The sequence below is a fragment of the Rhipicephalus sanguineus genome, chromosome 2 (genome assembly GCF_013339695.2).
Source record: "Rhipicephalus sanguineus isolate Rsan-2018 chromosome 2, BIME_Rsan_1.4, whole genome shotgun sequence".
NCBI lineage: Eukaryota > Metazoa > Arthropoda > Arachnida > Ixodida > Ixodidae > Rhipicephalus > Rhipicephalus sanguineus.
This window is the reverse complement of record NC_051177.1, coordinates 30,990,448-31,016,359: the sequence shown is the minus strand read 5'-3', so window position 1 is coordinate 31,016,359 and position 25,912 is coordinate 30,990,448. Positions and strand designations below refer to the sequence as shown.

Below are 25,912 nucleotides of genomic sequence, written 5' to 3'. Positions count from 1 at the left end.
GCAACGCCACCTTGGGCTGTTAAACGAGTGTTATCTTATTTTTCTTATATTGCAGTGCGAATTAATATGGTCATGCGCCAGCCCAACAGTACTCGTGCGTTTCTGATTCCTTCATGCAAATATGATTTGAACATGTTTGCATAGGCAACTGCTTAAAGTGAATTTGCACTGAAAAGGTATTCAAATTTTATTGACCATAGTGAGTACGTTTGATCAGCTGAGGCCTTTGCATATATTCTTAAAAATGTCAATAAAGGGTTTATGTAAAGAAAAGACATTCATTGGATTGCTAATACAGATGTAATGCAGATGCAAGGTATTTACAGATTATTTATGTGGTTTATCAATTCTTATAAGAGGCATTTCTTCTTTAACTTGTAGTAGCTTCTGCTTTGCCCAGTGGCCGTAGTCAGTGACAGCCTTATAATTACAAGACAGCTTCGCGCATTATCGGTGACACCTAAGACTGCAATCTATGCTATGGTGATGTACAGCTTGTATGCGTGACATCGGCACTTTTGTTCGTTTAAGATGATTAATTTCACCATACAGGTCTCCTTGTGTTTAGAATTAACCTCTGAACTTCTTGACAAATTTCATAGGAGATAACTGTGCTCATCCAAAGTAAGCTTGAGCTTAGAACAGGCAATTATTTTCCAAGTAGTGTAGCGACACGCATACTTCAGGTGGACCGCTCTCTAACAGAGGTGAAAGGCAACTGGAATTTATTCGTGGATTGTCACCAATTGTATAATTTATGGCTTTGACTTTTCTTTTTTTTCGAACAGCAATTTTTACCGGCATCAGTGAACAATTTACAGAGCATTTTTTTTTGCATTTTGTTATTAAAAATATTTGTTCCTGTGTTACATAGCCACTAGTTAACTTTCGTAGCAGCTGTGCATGCCAAATGAGAGGGAGAGAACGGAAAGAATAAATGAATGGCAAGGAGGTTAACCAGGGCTGAGTGTGGTTAGCCTGGCCTATTCTGCAACGGGGAAGGGGAAAAGGGCAGATTAGTTTGAGAGAGGGAGAGAGAGTTTACTGTTGATGCTGCCAACACCAACAGTCCAGGTGCCCTCACACATTGCATTGGAATATAGTTCTGATGTCATCCCGAAATTATTGATTTCAAGAGTAAGGAATATTTTGTCTTGGAAACCATGGTGAACGATTGGGTTTGTTAAAATTGGTAGAGCATGATTTAAGTTTTAACTGTCTGCGCAATAAAAATCGTCGACAGAGAAGTAGGCCATTTGTTCTTACTTGATGAATGAAGACTGACGAATTGTCGTGGTCAGCTCACTGGTGCACCGATTATGATAAATTGCTCAAGAAATGTTACTGTTACAAATGCTGGATGCCACTGGTCCACTTAATCATTGCAAGCCTTCAGAACTCCAGTGATTGAGAACTTGAGCACTGCACAATGAATTCCATGACAAGAAATGCGTACCACTGAATCAAAATCACGTAACTGTGAGATCACAGTTTACCATACTCTGACCAAAAACCTATTCTTAAATGTCCGCCCACCATCACAGCCAAGAATGTTCATGCAGAAGAACGGCGATTTGGCGGTGTTTGCAGCACAAGCACATATGTGCTGAAGGAAAGGTGACACAGTAAAGAACAGAGTGTGCGTCTCTCTTTGCCTTTCGTTCTTCACTGTGTCGCCTTTCCTTCAGCACTTGCATGCTTGTGCTGCAAACACCTTTAAAAATGTTCATGTATGCATTCTTTTACACATTTTTTTTCTAGCATGAGGTGCTAATATCATATACAGTTATAGTCGGGCTGATCTGACATTGACACGCCATGATACCTATGTAAAGAGCCCTCATATGCACAGCTGCAGGCGATGCAGTCTCTACACCAATGGATATTGTTGAATCACCTGCAAAAGAAGCACATGCGTCATCTCCGCCAACCTACCGTACTGGCAGGTGTGTGTTTCGATTGCGTGGTCACACGTGTAGCAATGGGCGTTTTGGCACATACAGAATTGCATGCACTGTACAGCACTCTTGAAGAAAGTCAGGCTAATGGTAAGAGCTGAAGTGGTGAGAACTTCAAAAACATGCAAAATTTGCAGGCCTACAAAATGTGTGATTGCTGAGAGGTGACGCTACCGTCAAAACAAAAATTGATAGTGAAATTGTTGTAGTGTTGCGCGCCAGTCTGTATAGAGCTGCTTCCTTCTTTTTACGGCCCCTTTTAAAAAATTAAGATAGCTGGGGCAGTTTCACAAAGGTGTTCTCTACTAGTAGGGTTACCACCTGCCCGGTTTTAAACAGGCCGGTCGGTTTTTTAGACAGTGAGCAGGTTGCTGGTCCACACCTAAGACCGGCCATCATTGGTCGGTTTTTTGGCCCTCATATCACGATTACTTATTTTATTTTTTTTGCATTTTATAAGCGTAAATCCAGCAACTTCAAAGGTACTGAATATTTTTCTTCAGTCACGAAAACTGTTACAAAATTTTCAACCAATTTCTATCTAATTGTGCCCATAAAAACACAAAATAATTGAGCCCTCCAGTTATACCGATCATTTAACTGGAGCGAAAAATGAACATCAGTGGTTACGTGCTTGCATCACGAGTGTAAATTCTCCACCTTCGAAGCAGTGAAAATGAAAATTACATCGGTGTCTGTTCTGAAAGACTGGAGATTTCAACGTCAGAATGAGAGCTGACTCCTGGCCGTGCACGACATGTATTAATAATAATTGCTGGGGCTCTATATGTCCCAAATGGTGTAGATGGCATTTATATTTATGCCAACAGAATAGTTGGTTAGCTGTGTGTTTTTTTTTGTACATGTACATTGTGTTGACTTCTGACTAGGCAAACATTGTTACAATACATGACATGCGTGTCAAAAACTGAACATAGCGTCGTCTTTCTTTTTTCGGCATAAATTTAACCACGAATAACAGCCGACCTTCCTTAACCCCATCCTTCTAGTGGTAAGGTGGCAATCCCAGAGAGAAGACACGCAAGACCGACGATGATCGTTGCTGCTGGCAACGTTGGTCATGAGGTTGGTTAAAGCCAACGTTTTTAGATACAGAATCTAAGAACGTTGGTTAACGCGTCCACCTCCAATGCGGGAGGTATTGACTATCGAGTTCGATCCCCAGTGCCGCCGGGCAACACAACAACACAACATCCCGGCCTGGCGCTCAGCAATAAGGGTGTTGTCTCACACGCTCGGCCCCCAAAGATGCTGCGCCGTGGTCCCTCATAGGTTTCTCAAAGGTTTCTGAACATTCGCATCATACGGGGAGTCGATTATCGTAATGCTGAGCACGCGCCGATAGCGCAAGGCGCGCAGGATAGATGACAAAGGTATGCCTCAAGGGGTGTGACATAGAAACTCTATGGGGTGTGAATTATAAGTGCACGAATGTAGTTCTATCGGTTCTATCATGCAAGGTAAAAATACAAATCTCCAAGGCTATGCTGAAAGTGCCAAAAAGCGTTTTCTTTTTATTTGTAGGTATGCTGAAAACATCATCGCCTTGAAGGGAAATTTTTGTGCCTGACATCTAGTGGACATAACAAAAAATGTTTTGAACTGTGATCACGGAGGCTTTTAATTGCTTGCCTGCCCTCTAGACGATGCTTGGTGAAGCTTTGTGATCTCGTTTTCTTTTCGTTCCGACGGGCGGATTTCAAGTTTTGCAGCCCAGGTCCAGCCTGTTTGCGAAACACGAAAGGGTCCAACATTTCCGCGAAGTTCCTTGGAGTCAGGCCCCTGCGCAGTATCATCGTGACGATAAGCGTCGACCAGTCGAATAGTAAACAGTGCGTTTCCTGCGTTTGGACGGCTCGACAAAGCTACCATCGAGACAGCAGTGTGTGTGTGCGTATGTGTGTCTGTGCGCAGTCAAAAACAAAAGCAAGTAAAACATGGCCGTGCCGTCCCGTTGGCGGAGGTGCTGAGGAGGTCAGAGCAGAGATGTTCCTTTGTGATCTGGGCCGACGCGAAATGACTTGAACGAACTCTGATCGCGGGATGAGCCCGAGCTTCGTCCACGGCAGTTCTGCGGGTGATGTGGACCGTTGTGGTCGAAGATGTTCCGGAGTACTTCGACAACCGAACCGCCGTAGCGAGGAACGCAAGCTGAGCGAGGCCAGCGTTCGTCAGAGGCGCTGTCCCTTGTGCAGTGACTCGACGGTTGGTGCAAGTGGAACCGTGGTTTGTGAGAGTACGACAGTTCATGTAGCAGGCTGAGTTGTTTCCGATATCGGACTTTCGGGGAGCGCAGCGTAGACCTCGCCTGTGGCCAACATCCTGTGTGTGACTCACGGCTGCTCTCACTGTGGAGCGCGAGCAGTGGTGCGCAGCGTACGATGGCACGCTCGGTCCTGACTTTCCAAGACGCGTGAACGTGCTTAGTGAGTGCGGTGCGAACATGAGGGGCGACGTGCTGCCGCCCAAGCGGCAGGCTGTCGTCGACCGGTTGCGGCGACGAATCGAACTGTACCGCCGACACCACAACGCCACACTCCCGCGCTACGAGCAGGCCGCCAATGCTGTCTACGAAGAGCAGCGACAGGAAACGCTGTTGCTGAAGCAGCGCTACTTGGAATCCAAGGCGAAAAAATCGAAGAAGAGCGAACACAAGTCGTTGAAGGACTCGTCCGGAGCGGCAGCTACATCGTCCGCAGATTCGCACAAGAACATCCTACAGGTAAGCCGTGTGTGTCAGATGTTTGCATTGCAGAGACGTCTGTTCTGTCCTTAGACCGTCGTTATGCCTACAGCGATCGCTTGTCTTGGCTGATGTAACTGCATGCCCAGTCTGGGAACCCCTTGTGAACCTGTGTCAGCCAGACGTCCAATGCAGCCTGGCAATCAGTAATGCATATCTCACATCACATTCAGTCTACGCCGCAGTTCCGAGTGCAGTACATAGTCTCCTCACTCGTGGGAAATAGGAAGGGGGGTGGGGGTAGCATTTGTAAATGCACGAATAAGAGGAATTGGTTTTTGTGTCTGTTTCACTGAATGTCTGGTACTAGAGCTTTCAGGAGCAGTTACTCTCGCAGAACCTAACTTTGAAATTGTCATTATGTGTTTTACAGAAGTCCAACAAAAGGCCGGCTGTGAATATCGAAGCATCCCACGATCCAGCTGCTGATACAGGGCCGTCAGATGACAAGGACCACCGGCATAGCAAGATGGCTCGCACAAGCAGCTCTGCTTCGGATAAGCATGTGCTCCAGCAACAGAAGCAGATGAGCTTGGACTCTCAGCAGATGCAGATTCCTGGCTTTGAATGCATCAAACAGCAATCCGTTGCACCCAAATCTCCAGGGTCAGCAGGGACCAGCCACGACTCATCTATTCTGCTATGTAATGTGAAGAAAGAATGTGATAGCCTTGGGTATTGCGGCCAAACGAACGACTGTGCACATTCACAAGAAGCCACTACTTCAGCAGCAGCAGTTCAGGATGAGAGTGCAGATACTGGAGAAAAGTTTCTTGATGCATTTCCGAATCTGGGCCTGCCAGAAGATTCCTCCGAAGTTTGGGTAGACAACCCTGAGATTCTGCGGCATCTCATTGATGACATAACAAATCCGTCAGATCTGATGACTGATTTCAATTTCAGCTACGGTATGGAAGGTATAAAAGATACCGAAAGCTTAGAAGCAGTCAAAAGTGAAGGTATAGGCAACGTTTCTTTAAATGAGAAGAAGGGCAGGCAGCAACATGCAGGATTTAGTGGCAGTGAGTCATTCATAGCCACAAGTCAAGCATCGCAGGTGCTGGTTTCACCATACGAGCAGCGGTCTTCAGCTGCCATCGACAGCATGGCTGCGAATGCTCCGTGTTTGCCTCAGCAGAGCTTTTCCCCAAGCAACACTCGTGCTAACCAGTTTTCAGCATCGAATATGGGCAGCCTGGACTTCAAGCTTTCGGAACCAAGCCCTGCAGCTCAAACATTGAAACAAATGGCAGAGCAGCACCAGCAGCACAAGCAAGGTCATGACAAGCACTCACTTGGCCTGGGCGTTCCTCGGCAAAACTTTTCCCCCGGGGACAATTTTGATGTTTCTCTAGCAGCATCACGCAGTGCGATCTTTAGCAGTGCAGATAACTCTCTTAATTCTTCCAAGGTTATGCAGACATCAACCATGTTTCCTAATGTTGGCTTTGGAAACCAAGCATTGACGACGACAATTCAGTCCAATTTTCGTGCCGACAATGCAGCCAGGGCCGGGAATGCCTTGACAGGTGTTGCTTTTGGAAAACTTAACGGTGCTCAGAGCCCCTATGCGGTATCCAGTAACCCTCTTGATGCAGCAAGATGCCAAACTGTCTCTCAAATGCCAGTGCAAGAACAGCAGAGGTGTTCGCCTAAAGGAGTGCAGTATACCAACAGCACCGATGAGAAGACGGCGTTTGTCAACAACTTCAAGGCAAGCTTGGCCAAGTTCAATGAAGTCAACAGTGCACCATCACCTCCCCTTGTTAAAAGCCCATCACAATTTCCAAAACAAATATCATCTCCCATGTCTTCACAAACCTCCATGATGATGGGTCCATCTGGCCATAGTACAATTCAAGTGAGTTTTTTGTGTACATTGCTTTACCAGTGACATTGCATAAGGAAGCTTACTAATAGCAATGTGTCTTACTTTTTCCTTTGTTTCTTTAACGCAGGCAAATGCAATGCAGCCACAAGGCATGAAGGACACAAAAGACATCTCACCACTGAATATATCATCAAATCCATCGTACGCAGATGCGCTAGCATTTTCAAGCGGCAATGCAAGAGGCATGAACCGGAGCAGTATTGGACCCGCTGCACACTTCCAGGCACAGCAACAAGCGCAGCAACAGCAACAAGCACAAATGCAGCAGCACAGGGATAAGCCAGGCTTCTCACAAATTCAGTTCATGGAGGCCAACCAGCTCACCAGGCCTCCGTCTTCGTCGCCAACGGACGTAAAAAGCTTCCGCCTTCATTACAGCCAAAACAAAAGCTCAATCGTTCCACAACACCACTTGCAACACTACACAGCTCGGGTCCAAAATCCGATGGGCTTGCAGGGACTGCCACAACAGGGACCACTGCGCGTGGCTCGGCCCTCCGTGCCAGTCGCCAGCAACCAACTTCCTTCACATCCTCAACAATACGTGCAACGCATGGCAGCCAGGCAGCCCACCAGCATGAGCTCTGTCCCATTCCAAAATCCTGGCTCACTCGGCTTTGGCACCTCTAGAATGCCCTTGCCCGTGAGAGCTTCGTCTCCGCAGCAGATGTCGGGGCCCATCAGGCATTCGTTGTCAGCAGCCTCTGTCACTGTGGCCCAGAAACCCTCGTACACAAATGCCACGATGACGCCACAACTCTCGGCAGACTTCGCTGCTTCACAGCGTGAGTGGCAATGTGCAATGGGCCAGGCAATGCAGCAGCAGCAGCAGCCTCAGCAGAGGGTGTGCTTCCAGACACAAACGTCGCAGGCGCAGAGCAGGGTTGTCTTCAGCACAGCACAGCCAGGATCGGCTCCTCGACCCCCGCCATTCCAGCCACCACAGCTGAGTATGCAGCCACAGCAAGCCACGACATCAACACTGCCACCACTGCCTCAGTTGCAGATTCCACCACGCAGCACAGCACCACAGACGAGCACCTTCTCACCCTCATTCTCATCAAGCATTTCAGACTTTAATCTCGAGTTTCTCGAGAGCATCGAGAACAGCGATTCGGACCTTCTGAACTTTGACCCTGTCAACTCGAACTTCGGAATACTCGATGATGTGCTCGGAGGCAAGTGAAAAACCACAGACCACATCCATGAACATTTACTGTTTTTTTTATATACAATGTACACTGCACATTTTGCATGAATTTTTTTATAAACAACTCAAATGATCTTACTTATTCCACATACTCTCAAAGCATTGTATGAATAACAGCACATTGTTTTTAACTGAAGGCATTCGTTTATACAATATTAAGCGAAAGTGAGCGATTGTTCAGACGAGAAAGCCGCTCCCTTGGTTTTATTCCACTGGTGTCTCTTCTATGCACCACATGACTGCCTGTAAATAATGGGGTTCTACTGTAGTATAATTATATATATGTACATCTATATATTATATATATATATGTATACTTGTGTTCTTGTTTTTCTACATCAGAAACAAAAGTTGTTGCCAAATCCTGTAAGCGCCGCACAGCTTTACAGTCAATTATGCAATTTTCAAAATAAAAGTGAAGCCTGCCTTATCTTCACAGGAGGTGTTGCATATTTGTGTGTTTTTTTAATTATAGACATCTTGTTTAATTTTGGGGGATAGCATGCGTACGAACTTGAGCTGCACAGCAGAGGACAAAAATGGCACAGCTTAAGCGAATCAGTGGCAAATATGCCACTGTCCGGTTGTTCTCCCATTGTGACCACATAGCATGCTGAAGGAATCAAGCATGAAACCTAGCAAGTATCATAATGTTTCCTGCTCAAAATAGCCCATATACAATGAAAAGGTTTTATGTAAATTTCAAAGGAAAGTGCGGCCTTGTATGTACAGCAACCAAACATCATTTTCTTGCAGTGTCGTTGAAAAATGATTTGGAAAACTATACCTATTTAAACTGATGCCAATGTGCATGCACACAGCACTCATGGCAGCAGCAGAAGCCAGAATGCTGCCCTATTCCAGGAAGAGCCATATGAGCACAGTGAAACAGTGCATGTTACTCATCTCTCTGAAATATCCGTCTGCATCAAAACCGTGACGGCACAAACACACCTAGAGCACCCACAAATTGCCATCTTCATGAAAATTATGAGGACCCATGTGCTCTGGTAATCATTACTATGCTAAGCATTTCGTATGTACCTGGATATCCAGCATTTTTTGTCGTGGTTCTGTCAAGTGTTGCCGGATGTATGAACATTATTTGTAAGGTAGTTATGTGTGTGATGACTGCAGCTGCAGAAAGGTGAAGTGGATGGTGCAAAAGTACTGCGTATTGAAGAACCGTTGAAACAGTCTCATTATGCTCTGGGCTGATCTCGAAGGCATTACAACATCGCACTGTAGGAAAATGTCACAAGGCAAGTATCGGGGGAAACTAGATTGCTGTCGCTTTCATAATTAACTTTCTGCTATGCTGAACAGATCTTGAACGACACTGGCACACAGACCAAAGCAAACAGTCTAATCTTTCGTCTGTGTGTTCGTATACTACAAAGACTATTCAGATACGAGCCCCAACTAGGCCAAACTGCAATTCTGTATGCGATGCAAAGGCATGTAGACAATAATTTGAATGTTTCATTCCTGCACCTGTTACCTAATGAAAGTGGTGCTCTTGCTATTTAAAGGAGCCCTGAAACACTTTTCCAAGTAATTGTTGAATGACCCAAGTATTAAGCTGCCATGGTGGTCTTGTGGTTCTGGTACTTGACTGCTGACCTGACGGTCGAGGGATCGAATCCCGGCCGCAGCAGCCACATTTTCAATGGAGGCGAAAATGCTTGAGGCCCATGCAAGATTTAGGTGCACGTTAAAGAACCCCAGGTGGTCGAAATTTCCAGAGCCCTCCACTGCGGCGTCCCTCATATATCGTGGGTTTAGGATGTTAAACCCAACAATTTTGACCCAAGTATTACCTCACAATTCAATTGCCACAATTTTTAGAATCTGAGGTAGCAGTGGTCAAGTCGAATACGATTTAAAGGGACCCTATAACACAAATTAAGCACGTCATTTTCATTGCTGTTTCTGGTACTGTGGAATGCACCAATATTGTCGCACAAGTGGCAACACCGAAAACTAAGTTGTCACAATTTTATTTCGGTGGAGAAAACACTTATTTCGGACTACAGTGGCACACAACGGCGATTTTTTTTATCATAAGTCATGATTTATCATGTAGCAGTGACGACACTCTGTGCATTTTGATTGGCTTGAGACAAGTCGCAAGAATTCATATGGTCCCAGCAAGGCCACATTGTTGTGCGCTAAAATTGATAAAAACTTTTTAAATATTAAATTTCGAAAACGATCATCTTGAGGCCAGACTTCTGGTATGTCTCAAAAAGAGGCGCGCAATGACTGGAATCTGTCATTGACGTCACCCGCAAAGTGAAAAAAAAACGTTTGTTCCCATGCACCGATTTTAATCATTCTGTTTGCGTTCATCCCAGTATTAAACATACTACACACACTCCAGTGGTACAGAAGGCAGACGGAAAAAAAGAAAAACATTGCAGGGCTCCTTTAAGCGCTAATTCTACTCTTTCGTCCTGACAAGCACACTTGAAGCTGTAATACAGGCTATGCCAGCGTGCGTCTTGAACTCTGAGCTCCGAGTACCTAATTGGTATGTGCTGGAATTGTCCCAGGTCAGCTTGACCTAGGCTCATTGGCTTTTTTCCTTCATAGAAGTTATCGAACGTTAAATTTTGCAACAAGCACACAGAAAGACATAGCAAGACGGGCTACAGCCTATAGGCATAACAGGACTTGCCTTTTTGGTCAAAAATGGACCCAGAATCGATTTTGTCAAAATGGGAAGAAACCTTCAAAAATCAAAAATACAAAATTTACAAAGGTCATACTTACCTTTTTGGTCAGAAATGGACCACAATCGATTTTATTAAAATGGGAACCTTCAAAGATAAAAAATACAAGATTTTGAAAGGCTACAAACTTACCTTTTGGTCAAAAATGGACCCAATGGAGCATCTCTCGTGCCTTTGCTAATTCTGCAATTTACAATTTTTGAGTGTCATCCCATATTAATAGAAAGAACTGTTTGTGGGTGTATTTCTGACCAAAAGGGCAAGCTAATCTTGTAATGTGCAATTTTTGAAATTTTCATGAAATTTCTCAGTTTATTGTGGGTGTATTTGAACCAAAAAGGCAAAGCCTACAGCCTTTGCTAATCTTGTAATGTGTGATTTTTGAAAGTTTCATATCATTTTAATAAAATTGCTTGTGGGTGTATTTTTACCAGAAAGACAACAAGTAGCTTGCCTACTGCAAAAAGTCAGGCACGAGTCAAAGAATGTTTCTCATGGAGGATGTGAACGTGGCAGTTGGGGAGTCTAACAGAAGAACTTGCACTCGTTCTTTTCCCACGAAACGTGGGTCTTAAAAAGTGTTTTTTAAATAGTATGGTGAACGGAATGAAATTTAATAAACGTGTTCAGTTTTTTCTGCAGATTTCAAATCTCTAAGTAGACATTTAATAGCTGCATTAGAACAAAATATATGCCATTTATACGAAGTTATATAGCATATTTCTTGCAGATTTTTGGCAACTTTACTTTGTCAAACACAAAAGTACGTGGCAAGATTGCCACAAAGCTGGTCTAGCCGGTGATGCTATTTATTCTCTTATAATACTGTACGTCAATTTATAATTCTCGATAATCATAAATAGTATGTAGTAAAAAATTTGCACTCATATTTGCATCTATTTATATTGCACTGGAGGTTTGTTGAAAACAATTGGATTAGCATCACCGGCTAAACCAGCTCTCTCTGGCAGTCTTGGCACATACTTTGTTTTTGTGTTTGACAAAGCAATGTTGCCAAAAAGCACCGTAAAAAATATGCTTTCAGAAATTGCATATCTTTTGTTCTAACGCAGCTAATAAAAATCTACTGACTTGAAGATTTGGAATCTGCAGAAAAAACTGAATAAGTGTATTAAACTTCATTCAGTTAAATTTTTTAAAGATCCACGTTCATGTATGTAGATATGCTTCAGTAAATGCATTGGTGGAAACTAACCCAACTCTCTTTGTTAATTCATCAGTGCTTGTCAATTGAGAAAACTTGTGAACATGAAGTCAGCCTACAAACTAACATAATAGCAACAGAAATTATTTTATTGTGACAGACATCAATGTCCTTTTTTAATTACTTATTCTCTTGTCATCCACATGGTGTCAACAAGGTTAGTCTTTCACCCCCTGTTCGACACATGGCAAGAGACCAGCATCTCTTGTGCCTTACCTATGAGAGTGCAGATGTTGCCGCACGAAACAAAAAATTAAAACTCTGCATAAGTACGAGGGTCTCTAAATGAAATAGCAAAGTTGTGAAAGATGCAACCTTCAGTATATAAAAATGTTACGCGATTCTTTTATGTGTGTGTATATACGGAACTGAGCAAGAGGAAGTTTGCTGCCCAGAATGAACCAGAGGACATGCAAGAATGACAAGTCATGAACCAAAGCTCATTGCTCCCTGCAAAGGAGTAAAAGAGCCCAGTTTATTTTTAAACAACACTAAAACACTGTACACTTGGCATATTTACAAATGCTAAAATTCAGTGCAGTTTTAACTGTACAGTCATAGTATTTTGACACTGCATATTGCTGCCAAATCTGAGCAGTACCAATCAAGTGTCATTGCAAAAATACATTTTCATTTAAAGAACCAGAGGCTCTCTGTAGGCATAGTGTTAAGATAATTTGCGCTTTCTTTTCTTATCTGATAAAAGAAAACTAGGATTTTGGAAAAAGTGGAAAAAAAAACGTAATCTGGAACACAGCCCCTTGTCAGCACTTTGAACGTTTACTACAGAGGTGAAAAAAAAAAACGAGAAAAAGAGAAAAAAAAAAGTGGAGTCAAAGGCGGAATGCAGGAAAGTAACAACATATGAGCAATGAGTATGTACATTATACGACAATGTTATAATACATGTGCAATCTGCAGGTTACATGAAGAAGAGGCTAACTGTCCTTGCCGCCAAATCTGGGCCGATACCGCATCGGGTAACGGCTCCCATTCTCCTTCACCTCCAACTTGCCAGTCCAATCGGGCGCCGCCGAGTTGCCCGTGGGAATTGCAAAGTCCAAGTCATGCTTCCATCGTTCCACATATGCTCCCCCCCTGCCCTCGCAGTGGTGTCCCAGCACGGGCCGCCTAACATTGACCACGTGCGATCGCCCTCTAGTGTAGCCATCACTGCCCGCATAGCAGTGGCTGGGCACCTCGTGCAGAGGCGACACTGGAGAGCTTCCACGCCGGTCCTCCAGCATCCCGTTGGGGGCCTTGGCCTTCTTTGGAATCCTGTAGCCACTCAGCGACGATGCACGAGGTGGTGACAGGGCCTCGGGAAGCAGCACGCTGCATGCCACACTGTCGCGTCTCTCCCGACGGTCGGGCCTCTTCGGCACGTTTTCGTCTGATGTGTGCTTCCCGTAGTTGCTGGCTGCAGTGGTCGTGTTTCCTGCAGGCTCGCGTGAGCTCGCTTCCTCGAGACCTCGAGCATCCTCCTGCTTCTGTATGGTGCTGCTGCGTGTGCAGCGTCCCACGTCGTTAAGTTCTTCAGGAAACTCACAGAGGGAGGCCAAGGTGGGCGGCTGTGGATCCTCTCCATCGGAGGAAGCAGTTGTCTGTTTCCTCAACCGCCGACTTCTGCTGCCGGTTTTTGTTTCAACCTCGTCTGTCGGACACGAATTCTTCGAGAACTCTCTCATGTCACATGGCACTAGCTCAATCCTTGCCTCAGAAAGTCGGGTAGTGCGACCAAACTTTTTGTTTGCCTGCTCCATTGCGTCATCTTTTTTAGGTTCTTGTCTCAGCACAACTTTGCAAAGGTCACCACTAGATTCAACGAGCACATCAGCTCGCCGACTTCGCATGCTCACTCTGCCATCTACTTCTGAAATATCACCCTTTTTTGCCTCTTGTCTGGAAGCACTTCTTGTCCCGCCATCGGCCGCCTCATTCCCGACTTCCAGCCGACGGCTTTGCGCGAAAGGCTTGCATTCTCCTTTCCTGATTTCGTCGGCTTCACCCTCCATTTTCTTAGATGCTTTGATTGCATCCTGGGCCTGCTCAAATTTCATATCACATCTTCGACTTCTACTTGAACTTCTGCTCCCTACGTCTGACTCTTCACTCTTGGCTTCATTTCGTAAGAAAGATGCTTTCCGCTCATCAATTTCAGTTTTCTGCTCATGCTTTCGACTTTGGTGTGATACCTTGCATTCCGATTTCACCGGTCCCTTTTGATGCATTTCATTTTTCAATAAGCTACGTAAGCCGTCATCTGAAATCTCACATCGTCGGCTTCTTGTTGGAGTCTTGCTTCCTGCATCTCCTTGTTCGTTTTCCTTAGTGTCACCTCTGGGTGAACCTTTTGGCATAATGTCACTAGTTGCCGGCCTTCTACAGCGCATCGGTGTCCTGTTCCCAATGTCTAAGGTATCATCCTTACTTTCAAGTGAGGCATGACTCCTCATGGATTGATCCGTTTCGGGCCTTCGGCTTCGCGTTGGGGTCCTGTTATTTACAACCCCAATTTCTTCTTTCCTTGTTTCGCCTCTTGATGTGCTTCTCATAGAATCGACAGACCCAAGCCTCCGGCTCCTCCTTTGTGCCTTGCACTCAGCCTCAATAGGATCGTCTGCCCTCTTCTCTTCCTTAATGGCATTTATCACCGTATCAGCATTTCGGCTTCGAGTGGGAATCCTGCTTTCAGTGTCGCTGAGGTCCTCCTTTTTCAGTTCATTCACGCTATCAGTGTTGCGGCTTCGAGTAGCCATCCTGCCTTCAGTTTCACCAATTTCATTCCGACTTTCAGCATTTCGGCTTCGAGTGGACATCCTGCATTCAGTATCACTAATTTCATTCCCACTATCAGTAATTCGGCTTCGAGTGAGCATACAGCCTTCAGTGTCACTGACTTCATTCACAGTATCAGCATTTTGACTTCGAGTAGACATGCTACCTTCAGTGTCGCTAATTTCATTCCCGCTATCAGCATTTCGGCTTCGAGTGGATATCCTGCATTCAGCGTCACTAATTTCATTCCCGCTATCGGCATTTCGGCTACGGGTGTACATTCTGCATTCAGTGTCACTAACTTCATTCACACTTTCAGCATTTCGGCTTCGTGTGTATATCCTGCCTTCAGTGTCGCTATATTCATTAACAGTCTCAGCATTTCGACTACGTGTGGAGACCCTGCCTTCAGTTTCATTAATTTCATCCAATAACTCAGCAGTTCTGCTTCTAGTGGACTTTCTTCCTTCAGTGTCACTAATTTCGTTCACAGTATCGGCATTTCGGCTTCGTGTGGACATCCTTCCTTCGGTGTCGCTAACTTCATTCACACTTTCAGCATTTCGGCTTCGTGTGGACATCCTGCCTTCAGTGTCGCTAATTTCATTCCCACTATCGGCATTTTGGCTTCGAGTGGACATTCTACCCTCAGTGTCGCTAATTTCATTCACAGTCTCAGTATTTCGACTATCTGTGGACTTGCCTTCAATGTCATTAATTTCATTCACAGTCTCAGCAGCTCGGCTTCGAGTGCATACCCGGCCTTCAGTGTCATTAATTTCATTCACAGTATCAGCATGTCGACTTCGAGTGGACATCCTGCCTTCAGTATTGCTAATTTCATTCACAGTATTGAAATTTCGGCTTCGAACGGAGATCCTGCTTTCAGTGTCACTAATTTCATTCAATGTATCAACATTTCGGCTTCGAGTGGACATCCTGCTTTCAGTGTCACCAAGATCCTCCTTTCCGGTTTCACTCTTGGACAAAGTACGGGGGGTGTTTTCCGCACTTTCCAGCCTATGACTTCGACTAACCCTCACCTGTATCTCTGCAACATCTTTGCTCAATTTGTTCTCTCCACCTGCTGTCTGGCCACGTTCTTCACCAGCTTCGAGCTGTTCCTCACAGAGCGTTTCCAGCGCAGCTTCTGCAACGTGAGCTGCGCTCACCGACGACTGATTGGCAGCAACATCCCCCCTGCCGGAAACTGTCGTTGCAGAGTCAGCAGTACCTTGGCTGTCTTCGTCTTGGGCAACACAGCCTTCGGACTCCCCAGCCCCACCCATCATAGACAGTCTCCGTGACCGAAGCCCGTTGACATACTGCTTGGCGTAAGGGTTCGGGAGCCTAGTCGGCGTGCTAGGTGGTTTCTTTATCAGGCCGTAGAGGTTAGGTACCTCTCGGCCTTCAAGAGCATCCAGCAGAAGTCGCAGGCATGGCTTGGGGCCCGATGGGTCTGGAGACACCAGCCGGTCGTAAACGTGTTCGCTCTGGCCGGCCAGAATGACAGCTTCCCGCTCACGCTCGCTCATCTTGGGTCCTCCTGGTTTTAGCATTGCTACCTGGTGCTCAAATATTTCCTCCCTTGTCTTGAGCAGAGACTTGGCTATCTTTTCTCGCCTTGACACCATGTAGCAAAGGTTCCGCACCTGCAGAAGCCACGGTGAAGAAAAAAGGTTAGTCATCTTATTAGCATTGCAAAGGAGAGCATTCCGATCTTACCACAATTATTTGCACTAATTATAAAGTGAATTTGAGCATCAGGCACTTATGTATTCTATAACAAGCAATGTTTCCTGTGATTTGCTGGTGTTCACACTAAAAAAATGTTATCATGGATAACTTTCTGATGTTTTGTCCATGTAAGCTTCTCAATCAATCTGATGCCTGCCTCAACTTAAAGAAAAAAAAAACAGTCCTTTCTAATTAGCCTAATATTTAGGTGGCTAGAACTAGCACATATATGCATAACATATGGATGTATTTAGAGCAATCTAAATGTTATCCCCAAAACTCCGTACAAGTGCAACATCCACCACTGTATGCTTGTAATCAACAATGGCATCCGTGTTTCCATCCTCGCGCCTCAATGTTCTAAATGCGAAGCATTTCTTCACAAACCAAAGGCACTTTGACCGTTATCTAGCTGCCCATGTCTGAGTACTCTCGTTGTCATCTCGCTAACTTGGTATAAACCGAAATTGACATAGGAGGGTATTAGTGCATGACGAACATGACTGATAGGTCGTGACATGAATAGCATGACATGCCTGGCATGTACATCATGAAACCATTTCCCACAGTCACGAAGTGCACATACCCACATACCACAGCCCATGGTATGCGGGCATGTGCCACTGGTGATTCACAATCTGTATCAACTCAGGACCATGGAAATAGTACTTATACGACAGTGTGCATGGATTAAACAAGAGGAAGACATAGCATTTGTTACAGTTCGTAATTTTAATGTAGCACACAAACCTTCTGTGCAACTGCCTTTTAGGCTGTGCATGATCACCCCTTAGTTCCTTTACTTTTGCACTGAAACAAAATCTAAAATCTAAAGGAGTGTACATTTAACAGTGTGTGCAGCACTTAAGTGACATACAGTAAACCAGCCATGAAGCCCATGCTCTTTGCAATCACATTAAGCAACGGCGATCTGGCACTACAGGCATAGGGAATTTGGTTAGTCAGTGTTGAGCACTCTTATTCATTACAAAAGGACACACTGACTGAGATGACTTATCAGCAGGCAGATTGAATGACATGACGAATGACACTGCTCACATGCTGCTTGTGTGACATATACAGGCTACAATCCAGGGTTGCCAGCTCCCAGATACGAAACAAGTAGAGACATTTCAAAATGCAGGAAAGATTAAGAAAGAAAGCCAACCATGTGACATAAGAGAATCCAAGCAGTAACTAAATGGCTACCCACGCACACCAAAGCTGATTTCCATTATGCGTAGATAATATAGCTGTACTTGGATGACAGTAGATGACAACTTAGCACATAAATTACAATTGGGCATCTAAAAAAATTAAGAAAAGGGATAGTAAGCAGATGCACAAAACATGATTGTTAGTGCGAAATCCACCTTTAACCACAATTTCATGAAACTGCTGCTGCACTACATATAGACATCGTAAGTAGCCAAACAGTAGCCAATCCAGTGGAGGAATTAAAAATGTCACGCCTAGCAAAACCCAAAGAGTAACTGCTTCAGTACAAAGCAGTCAAACACACACCAGCCCTGACAGCAAATGGCCTAGTCCAGCTAATTCCAGCTGGTTACATTTACTTGACCTTGCAGAGTCATGCGAAATTGGCCCCTACATCGAGGAAGAAGTGAAAACTTGTTACTGAAACAATGCTCACAATGTGCTTCACAGTGAGCCTTCTGCAATGCTTTTCCCAAAGCTAATATGTGGGGAAAATCCCCAGTGAAGTTGCGTGAATGGCAAAAAGACATTTTACAAAAAAAAATTATTTCCATCTGCAATGCAATCCCGCGTTTTTTTCTTTCTCATTGGTGCCACAGCCATGCTGACAAGAGGAACAAAAAGGAGAAAAGGAAAGAGTTGTGATTATTTACTTTATTCCCCCACAGATGCCTAAGCTTAAGACGCGATCGAACTTTTGCCTTTGCCCGAACAGCTCAGCATTGAAACAGAATTTATTAGGATAGTAAATTGGGCTAGTTAGTTCCTATCCATCATGCAGGGCACCAAATTAACACACGAACTGAGAAAGAACAAGACGAGACAAGCCTCATCTTTGTCCTCACGCTAATTTCTTACGTGATAAAGCACCAAAATTTGTGACCAGAAATATTAATGCCTAAGCATAAGAATCCCCACTAGGAGCGAAGAGTATGAATGACTTGTGCATCTGCAATAGCAGGGCTCAGCCACCTGATGTGAAAAATGGAAAACAAAAAATTAACAAGTAAACATTTAACAAAAAAAAACTAATCAACAAATGAAAATGATAAAGAACAAAAGAGTTAACATTATTACACGCTAGGCCCTCTGGTTTAAATCACCGCTGAAAAACCTCTAGTTTTATCGATCATCTGGTACTGTAAAACTGCACCAGTTACTGTCTCGCACCGTATAGAAGTCCTTTCGCTTCAAGTGAAGCATGGCGGCCAGCACATACAAAAACCCTTTGCACTAAACGAGCTCTAACTGCAAGGCAAGTAACTCAGTGAAAGTATAAAGGTTGTTTATATGCTTGTCGACAGCGTGAGGTAAAAAAAAAAAGACGCCGCTGAATAAGAAGCAACATTTTATCCTTTGGGCTATGTTGGTTTCTTTTTATAACAGAGTGAAAGTAGACTGTACTCATTGGCTCATTTGTAATACATGCTTATAGCTTAAGTAGGGTTCCTGCAGATCACCATGAGCTTGCACAGGCTACAATATGATTTCTCAGCAAGGCATACACATTTATGTCATGAATGAAAGTTCAACCTACCACTGCTTGCACGTACATAAAATTAAGTTAAACTTAGTGGTTTTATGGTGCATCTGTGTAAGAGGTTAGAGTACCGACTAGGTAAATGATGAATTTTCCATGCCTGGAGCATGATGAATGGTAATGCTGAAGAAGTGACAGGAAAGGTTGACTTGTTCGATTGATTGACTGATTGAGTGACTGATGGATGGATGTTTGATAGTTGACCATGTAAGCCTTCTACTGGAGTAGTAAAATGCAATGAGAAAAGCACAGATGCCTGTTTACCTGATCCCGAATTTTGGGAGCTCTGCAGACTAATTAACAAAAAATCGTCCAATCAAACAATAAGTGCAAAGCACATGCAGTAAACACCGTTTATATGAGGCATAATGAGCTGCTGTGGAGCAAGGTGTTTTCTTAAAGAGACACTAAAGAGGAAAACGATTTTGCTCGTATTAGCAAATTACTTTTTCACAATTTCAAAATTGCCATGCTTGTTGCGAGAAGACACTTGGTAAGCAAGAAAACAAGCAAAAAGAAAATACTGGTGGCGACGCCACACTCAAGTTCCTGCATCAAACGCCGTGACGCCATAGATTTTGACAGTGTGTACTAGGTCCTACTAGTTCCTAATCAGTAAAAATGAAGTACATTATCCTCTGAGGGGGCCATAGACTGAACATACGAAGTATCAAGAAATTTTATTGAGCCAATGTCGCGAAAATACGAAAAAATACACTTTGAAATCCATAACGTCATGCGCCGACATTTCGGCGCAAAATTTAAAAATGAAACTTTGGTCTTGGTTTTCTACAGCATTAATAGACCTATGATGGTGAAATTAACGACTTTTGAGTTCTCAGATTAAAATTTATCAAACTAAACCGATTTATTGTTTTACTTTAGTGTCCCTTTAATGTACACAGGCACACGGCTACACTGCGCTACTGATATGGTATTTGAGCACTTGTTCAGTATTGTCCACAATAATTCGCAGTAGCTGCCCAACGTGACCAGACTTACTCTTGGCAAGATTATGCTGGCGCTTGTCATCGGGTGAGTCGTCGATAAGTGTCTTTGTATAAAACTGCCATAACTGCGTGTGACGTAGTCGCAGCTTGGCTGGCTTATTAAAAAAAAAAAAACGCAAAGGAAATCTCCCAAACCTCACCACACCAGTCTCCCACTCTTTTCAGATGAGTTTGCAGAAGATCGATTGCCGAGTGAAAACTTAGGAACAAGAAAACTTTGTTGAGGTGACAGTACTTGTACCTAATTCTCTTATGCTCAAAATACATCAAAACACAGTTCTGAAGCTCTAACATACAAACCTTCTGTGCCTGTCAGCCACACAGTAGCAGATTTTACCGATGGCTCCATTGCGCCGTACCATGTTAGGCCTAATGCAGCTACTGTGTTTGCATACCACATGCAACCTTTCGGTGTATTTCAAGTGATCATACTGTATACAGTCCCTTCCGACTTTATTCGACGTCATGACGGCTTGAAGTTAAGTACTTTTTATGTTGCATGAAGCACGCATAAGGCTGTGCATGCAGTGTCACGAGCATTTACACTCAAACCTCGATATAACGAACACGGATATATCGAATTATCGGCTATAACGAAGTAAAGGAAGAATAGTCTTGTCATATATACAGTCTTACGAATATATGTTTATAACGAATTTTTGGGTATAACGAACCTAGTATTTTCGTTTTAGATGAGACTGTTATAATGAGGTTTGAGTGTATAGTTATTGCCAAATTCAGCTGGTCACACCTCACTCGTGCTTCCCTGATTAACAGAAACAAACAGTTGACAAAGTAAATCGACAAAAACTATTGAGTAAACATAATTTAATATTTTCTTTACCTTGAATCTAAATATTCCGCAAGTATTTTTGCTATCTGCCCTTACTACAGACACGGTAGAGAATTTTAGTGCCAGGAACCGCAAGCTGCTTGCATAAGCACGCTCTTGTGTTCCTTTGCAATCCTGGCCGCACCCATGGAGAATACAAAGAAATGCAAGGGCTTACGTACGCAAGCCACTTTCGGGTGCCAGCACTAAAACTCTTTAGTCTTAACAGGAAATTAATATAATAATAATATCTGGGGTTAAACGTCTCAAAACCACGATATGATTACAAGGGATGCCGTAGTGGAGGGCTCTGGAAATTTCGATTTCCTGGGGTTCTTTAACATGCACCTAAATTGGGAAACTGTAGCTCAAGCAAGGAGAGATCATTTTTCTCAGCAACTACTGCACTAATAAGTGTTGTTGTTTTAAAAATATATACTTTCAAGAAATTCATAAAAAATGCAGAAGTTCAATAACTGAAAAGATTCATGCAATATACATCCCTCTGAAATGTGCCACTAATTCATGAGAAATTTTGCAATAGGCTCATTAATGCTTTGGCAATTTCATGTAGGTTATAAACTCATACGCAAGATCAGTCTGTTTCAGGTGCTCTAGCATATGCATTTTACAGAACTGCAATATCTCCTCTTCATGCAGCGTAAACCATTTTTCAAATTTCACAATTTCGGCAGTTTTCGTAGAAAAGAAAGTGAGGTCCTAAATTAACGTTATTCTTCACAGTCACTAGAATTCAATGCTCTCGGCAACAAACCTTGTCCAAATGGGTCCAGCAGCTCACCCACCGTCCAACTAGCACTACATTTTGAGTGCAGCGTTGTTAAATATGGAACGCTATGGTCAGCAACTGTTCAATAACGTTAAATTTTATTCCTTGCTATGTTCCTTTATTTCACAATCAAGATACCCATTACGTCCAAAATTTAGTTGTCGACTCATTCAACTCTCCAAGACAATATTGTTTATGGCATTACCCGCTTGAGATGAATGGCTTCGAACGATGCATAATTTTGCATTGTATCCACTTTCTAAACCGTATAGCTGATGTGGGCTTATCCCAGATCAGGATTAAGCTTTGCCTGCTGCCAGAACCTAAGTCATAGTAGTTTGTGTAATAATATCTCAGGGTTCATCGTAACTTTGAAGAAAAAAATTCAAGGGCTTTTAAGGACTTTCAAGCACCTAACGAAGAATTTTCAAGGACTTGAAACAACACTTGTAACTTGTTGGGATTGTAGAAAAAGGCAGCTTTTACAGCATGAAGCACATCCTTCATTGCACACAAGCCTAAGCAGGCACTTTTGCACAGTTAATAGCTAACTAAAGGAATTTTCACAGTTCCTTTCTTTGCTCATATTTCGTTCACTGCAGGTTTTATGGCATTACACTGTTTTTCGCAGGTTTTAGTATTCTTCTGCTAGTTTGCTTAAACTGATTCACCTCACAATATGAATGTATTGCGTGAGCGCGTGTGCACACAACACACACAAAGTGTGCATTGGAAGCCTTAGAATTTTTTAACTTTATATGAATATATAGATAACATAATCGCCGCTAATATAACAAAAAAACGGAGGAAAAAACGCAAACATGACAACACGGGCAGCACTTCCAACTTACTTTGTGTCATTTTAGGGGCAATTATGTCACATAGCAAGTACCAACTAGGCGATGAACCTGATGAGCATTTATGCACACACACACATTTGCAAAGGGGTCGGGCACCCTTCCCTCTTCACTGCCACAAAATAAAATCCTCGTTAACCCTCTGATCAAAAGTAGGCTCGTGCGAACATAACTTTCTAGGCTCAAAGTGAATGGCAATTAAAGTCGAATAATTTTGAAGTGAATTCAAATAGTAGCGGGATTTGAATTGTAGTAGGATGCAAATTACATGTGGAAAAATGAATACTTTAAGTTTTAAAATTTCTCATACTTAGGCAATATAAGAGGCTAATAAAAAGAATGACTGAAGTGCAGAAGTGTGCCTTCGCGCTGGGACGGATTTCCCCTGACAAGGTGGTTTCTCGGCACAGCAGTCCCGTGTTGCAGTGAAACCATCTTTAAGGTGAGTTACATGTGGTAGAATATATATATTCGTTTTTTTTAAATACTTTCAAGTATTAAATTGATGTCATAGCAAATTGGACAACTGTAATATGCGCTCAATTATTCTCACAGAACTATCCAAAATGCAACTGCTAAAAATTGGCTCAACAAAAGTGTAGTGACAAAATTCAAGGACATTTAAAGGACCCCTGACACCAAAATTGAAACCTCGAGATCTTTGTGTTGTTTGACTTTCCTGTATACGGGGGCACATCTGACCGATTATTAGTGACGAACGTTGCCTTTAAGATATCTTAATTTGGTTTTAAAGTAAGCGTGAGTGCTCACTTGAGTTGGCTGCACCTTGCGACATCCTGGTATGACGTAGATAGAGGCCCCCTGTGACGTTCCAAGTGTAAAGCAAGTATTGTGGACGTCACAGAAGGTTGGCCTATTGTTCCGCACCCCTCTGGCTCTGTTGAGGGGTGCGGAACAGGGGACACGCGCTTAACAGGTTTAACCCATACCGAGGCACCCACATACTTTCAATCTCTACCACGCTCGGGGCCCAGTTTCTTGTGGGGCGCCAGTTTCTTGTGGTTTTCAGGCGGGCGTTTTGAAGTGATGCTAAAATGGTCACAATTAACTACGCTAGAATTAGTTGTACGATACGCTAGAGCATTTACGATTTAATTTAGAGATTACCAGACACAAAGCTACAAATTACAGCCAAAAAGTCACCAACAAAAATTTCGCTGTCAGGGGTCCTTTAAGGACCTACAAAAACTTAAGGGCTTTCAAGGCCTTGAAAATGCTATTTGAAAATTCCAGGGTTTCAAGGACCGCTATGAACCCTGAATCTTCATTCACAATACATTCAGCATTGTTCCAACCGCACTTGCGATGCTCTCACATTGGAAAGAGCCATCTAATGAAGCAGCAAGGTGTCCAAGCACACCAGAGCCACACAATGACCACATATATACAGTTGAACCCTTTGCAAAAGACACTGATGTAAGGTATAAGGGACACCAGTGTTCTTGCATCAAAATAGGGGTTGATCGGAAAATGAGAACGTGGCACCCTGCTTATGAGACACACCTCGTATAAGGGACAAGAACTGCTGCCTGGTGTTTGTGTCTTATAAAGGGGTTCAACTATATATGAGCAAAGCAGACAAAATAAAGGCAGCAGTTTCAAAAACATACAAATGCTACCACCAATGGAAGCAAAGGCAACAGGGTCGTGAGGAGAGAAGAGCATAACAAAGAAACCATGCAGGGTGAAGGCATTCAAGCAACCAAAAGAAAGTCACAAGGCAGCAGAAACAAGAAAGAAAAGGCCCAACACCAAAGCTAAACATTTATTCCAAGCAACAGAATTAAAGCGCAGATGCAGCAGCAGCAGCTACATAGCGGGAGGATGTGCCAAGATGCAAGAGATTCCCATGACGGGAGGACAGCCACTGTACCCTTTCCAGATCCTGTCGCAGATGGACAAACATTTTGACACGCGAGTAAAGGTTGTTTTCTTCTAGCTTATCCAAGCCATCTGTCTCTTCCTTCAATGGCGTCAGTAAAGGCTTGTCGTTGTTCGCCTGTTAGGAGCACATTGAAACACAGTCAGCAACTTTTCGTGAAATGAGCTTTGTGCACGGGGCGCACACAGAGCATGGTCCATATTACTGGTAAATCACTTTTGGGGTTGCTTGAGTGCGTTAGTTTACTAGGACAATGGGTGCCTTACAAATGGCTTCACATAACATGCATCAAGACGGATTCTTTCAGAGCGCAGCCCCAATACAAACAAACACTCGCTCCTCTCACTCATTCACAAAAATTTTTATTGAAGCACCACCTCTTTTCAGAAACCCTGAAGACCACACAAGTGGACCAGATGGGAAAGAATACATGAGCGAGCTAAACTTGACAAAAATTGTATCTGCACAGGCGATATAGTGGTGACAGATTCAGCATTTTGTTCAAGACCCAGCCACTGATAATGCGGCATCCTCCGTAAGAGTCTATTTGTCAAAATTGCCGCAGTGAACGACCTTACCAGCATTTTCTTATGCTATACGTGCGGCAACTCTGCAAAGCTAGTGTGCAGCAGTTGGGGTTACAGTATTGTGACAAGACTGTGGTTTGCAAGAACAATGATGAAGTTGCGTTGGCATGGAGCCCGTGTGGAATTGTGGGCGCGAAAAAATGATATCATTCTCAAGTGAATGCAACTGCAGTGCATGATATGTTGTTGAATGGCAACAGTCAAACAGCGTGAATGATACATTTGGGGATCGACCCACTGAAAAATGCGTTAAAACATCATCTCAAGCTGGATAACAGCAGCACAACTTGCATGAAAAATAACAGCACTGGCACCATTATCAGTAAAACAACCTAATTCGCTGTCAATTAACCCTTTAAGGGGGGACGCGGCCCTTGAAAACCGAAAAGTCGCAAAAAAGTCGATTTTTGAAAAACCACATTTTGGGGTTGTATGTCTCATAAACTACCTATTCTGTAATTATCAGCATCTAATTCAACCGCAAAGTGGAAAAAAGGTGCTATTTTCGAGGCTGCCGCGGCGTCCAAAACACGCTCAAATCACGAAATCAAACCAAACTTCGCGCGCGCGCCATTCCCAGACCATGCGGTCGTCCCGCGCCATGTTGGTGGTGTTTTGACCGTGAATTCTTTCTCTCTCGTTTGCCGCCTTGCAAAATGGCGTCGGCGGCACGGTTGAGACGCTATTGGCGTTTTCCCGCAATGTGATGCAGAGCGCTAATTGGCTAGAGCAGCGCATTCATATCTCACGGGAGAAAGCGCGCCCGTCATTGGCGCGTCCAGCGCACTCGCCTCGTTGTTGTTCTCTGCACCGTACGCCTGGATAGACGTCTGCTTATGAGCCACTCTTCGCCTTGCGCGATCTTTTCGATCATTTT

At 43.7% G+C, this 25,912-nt stretch overlaps 3 protein-coding genes across 4 annotated transcripts in view; 2 read left to right on the top strand and 1 right to left on the bottom strand.

Moving 5' to 3' along the window:
• LOC119382646 (cyclic pyranopterin monophosphate synthase) overlaps positions 1-25,912 on the top strand; it is a 227,438-nt gene that overhangs the window by 126,972 nt on the left and 74,554 nt on the right. The gene's annotated exons all lie outside the window — the stretch shown is intronic.
• On the top strand, positions 3,643-8,261 carry LOC119382649 (mastermind-like protein 3). Its single transcript, XM_037650448.2, has 3 exons — positions 3,643-4,701; positions 5,096-6,583; positions 6,681-8,261. Exons 1-3 carry the CDS (start codon positions 4,423-4,425, stop codon positions 7,797-7,799), a joined length of 2,886 nt encoding a protein of 961 aa, XP_037506376.1. The 5' UTR covers positions 3,643-4,422; the 3' UTR covers positions 7,800-8,261.
• The window catches only part of LOC119382648 (PHD finger protein rhinoceros), a 49,085-nt gene continuing 35,375 nt past the window's right edge, over positions 12,203-25,912 (bottom strand). The window contains exons 16-18 of one of the 2 annotated variants that reach the window (XM_049412281.1): positions 24,440-24,565; positions 15,208-16,213; positions 12,203-15,027 (exon numbers count right to left, since the gene is read on the bottom strand). In XM_049412281.1, coding sequence (XP_049268238.1) covers positions 12,722-15,027; positions 15,208-16,213; positions 24,440-24,565 — 3,438 coding nt within the window. In that variant the 3' untranslated portion in view covers positions 12,203-12,721. Of the gene's footprint in view, positions 16,214-24,439; positions 24,566-25,912 lie in introns of both variants that reach the window. The other variant, XM_037650447.2, reaches the window with a different exon arrangement.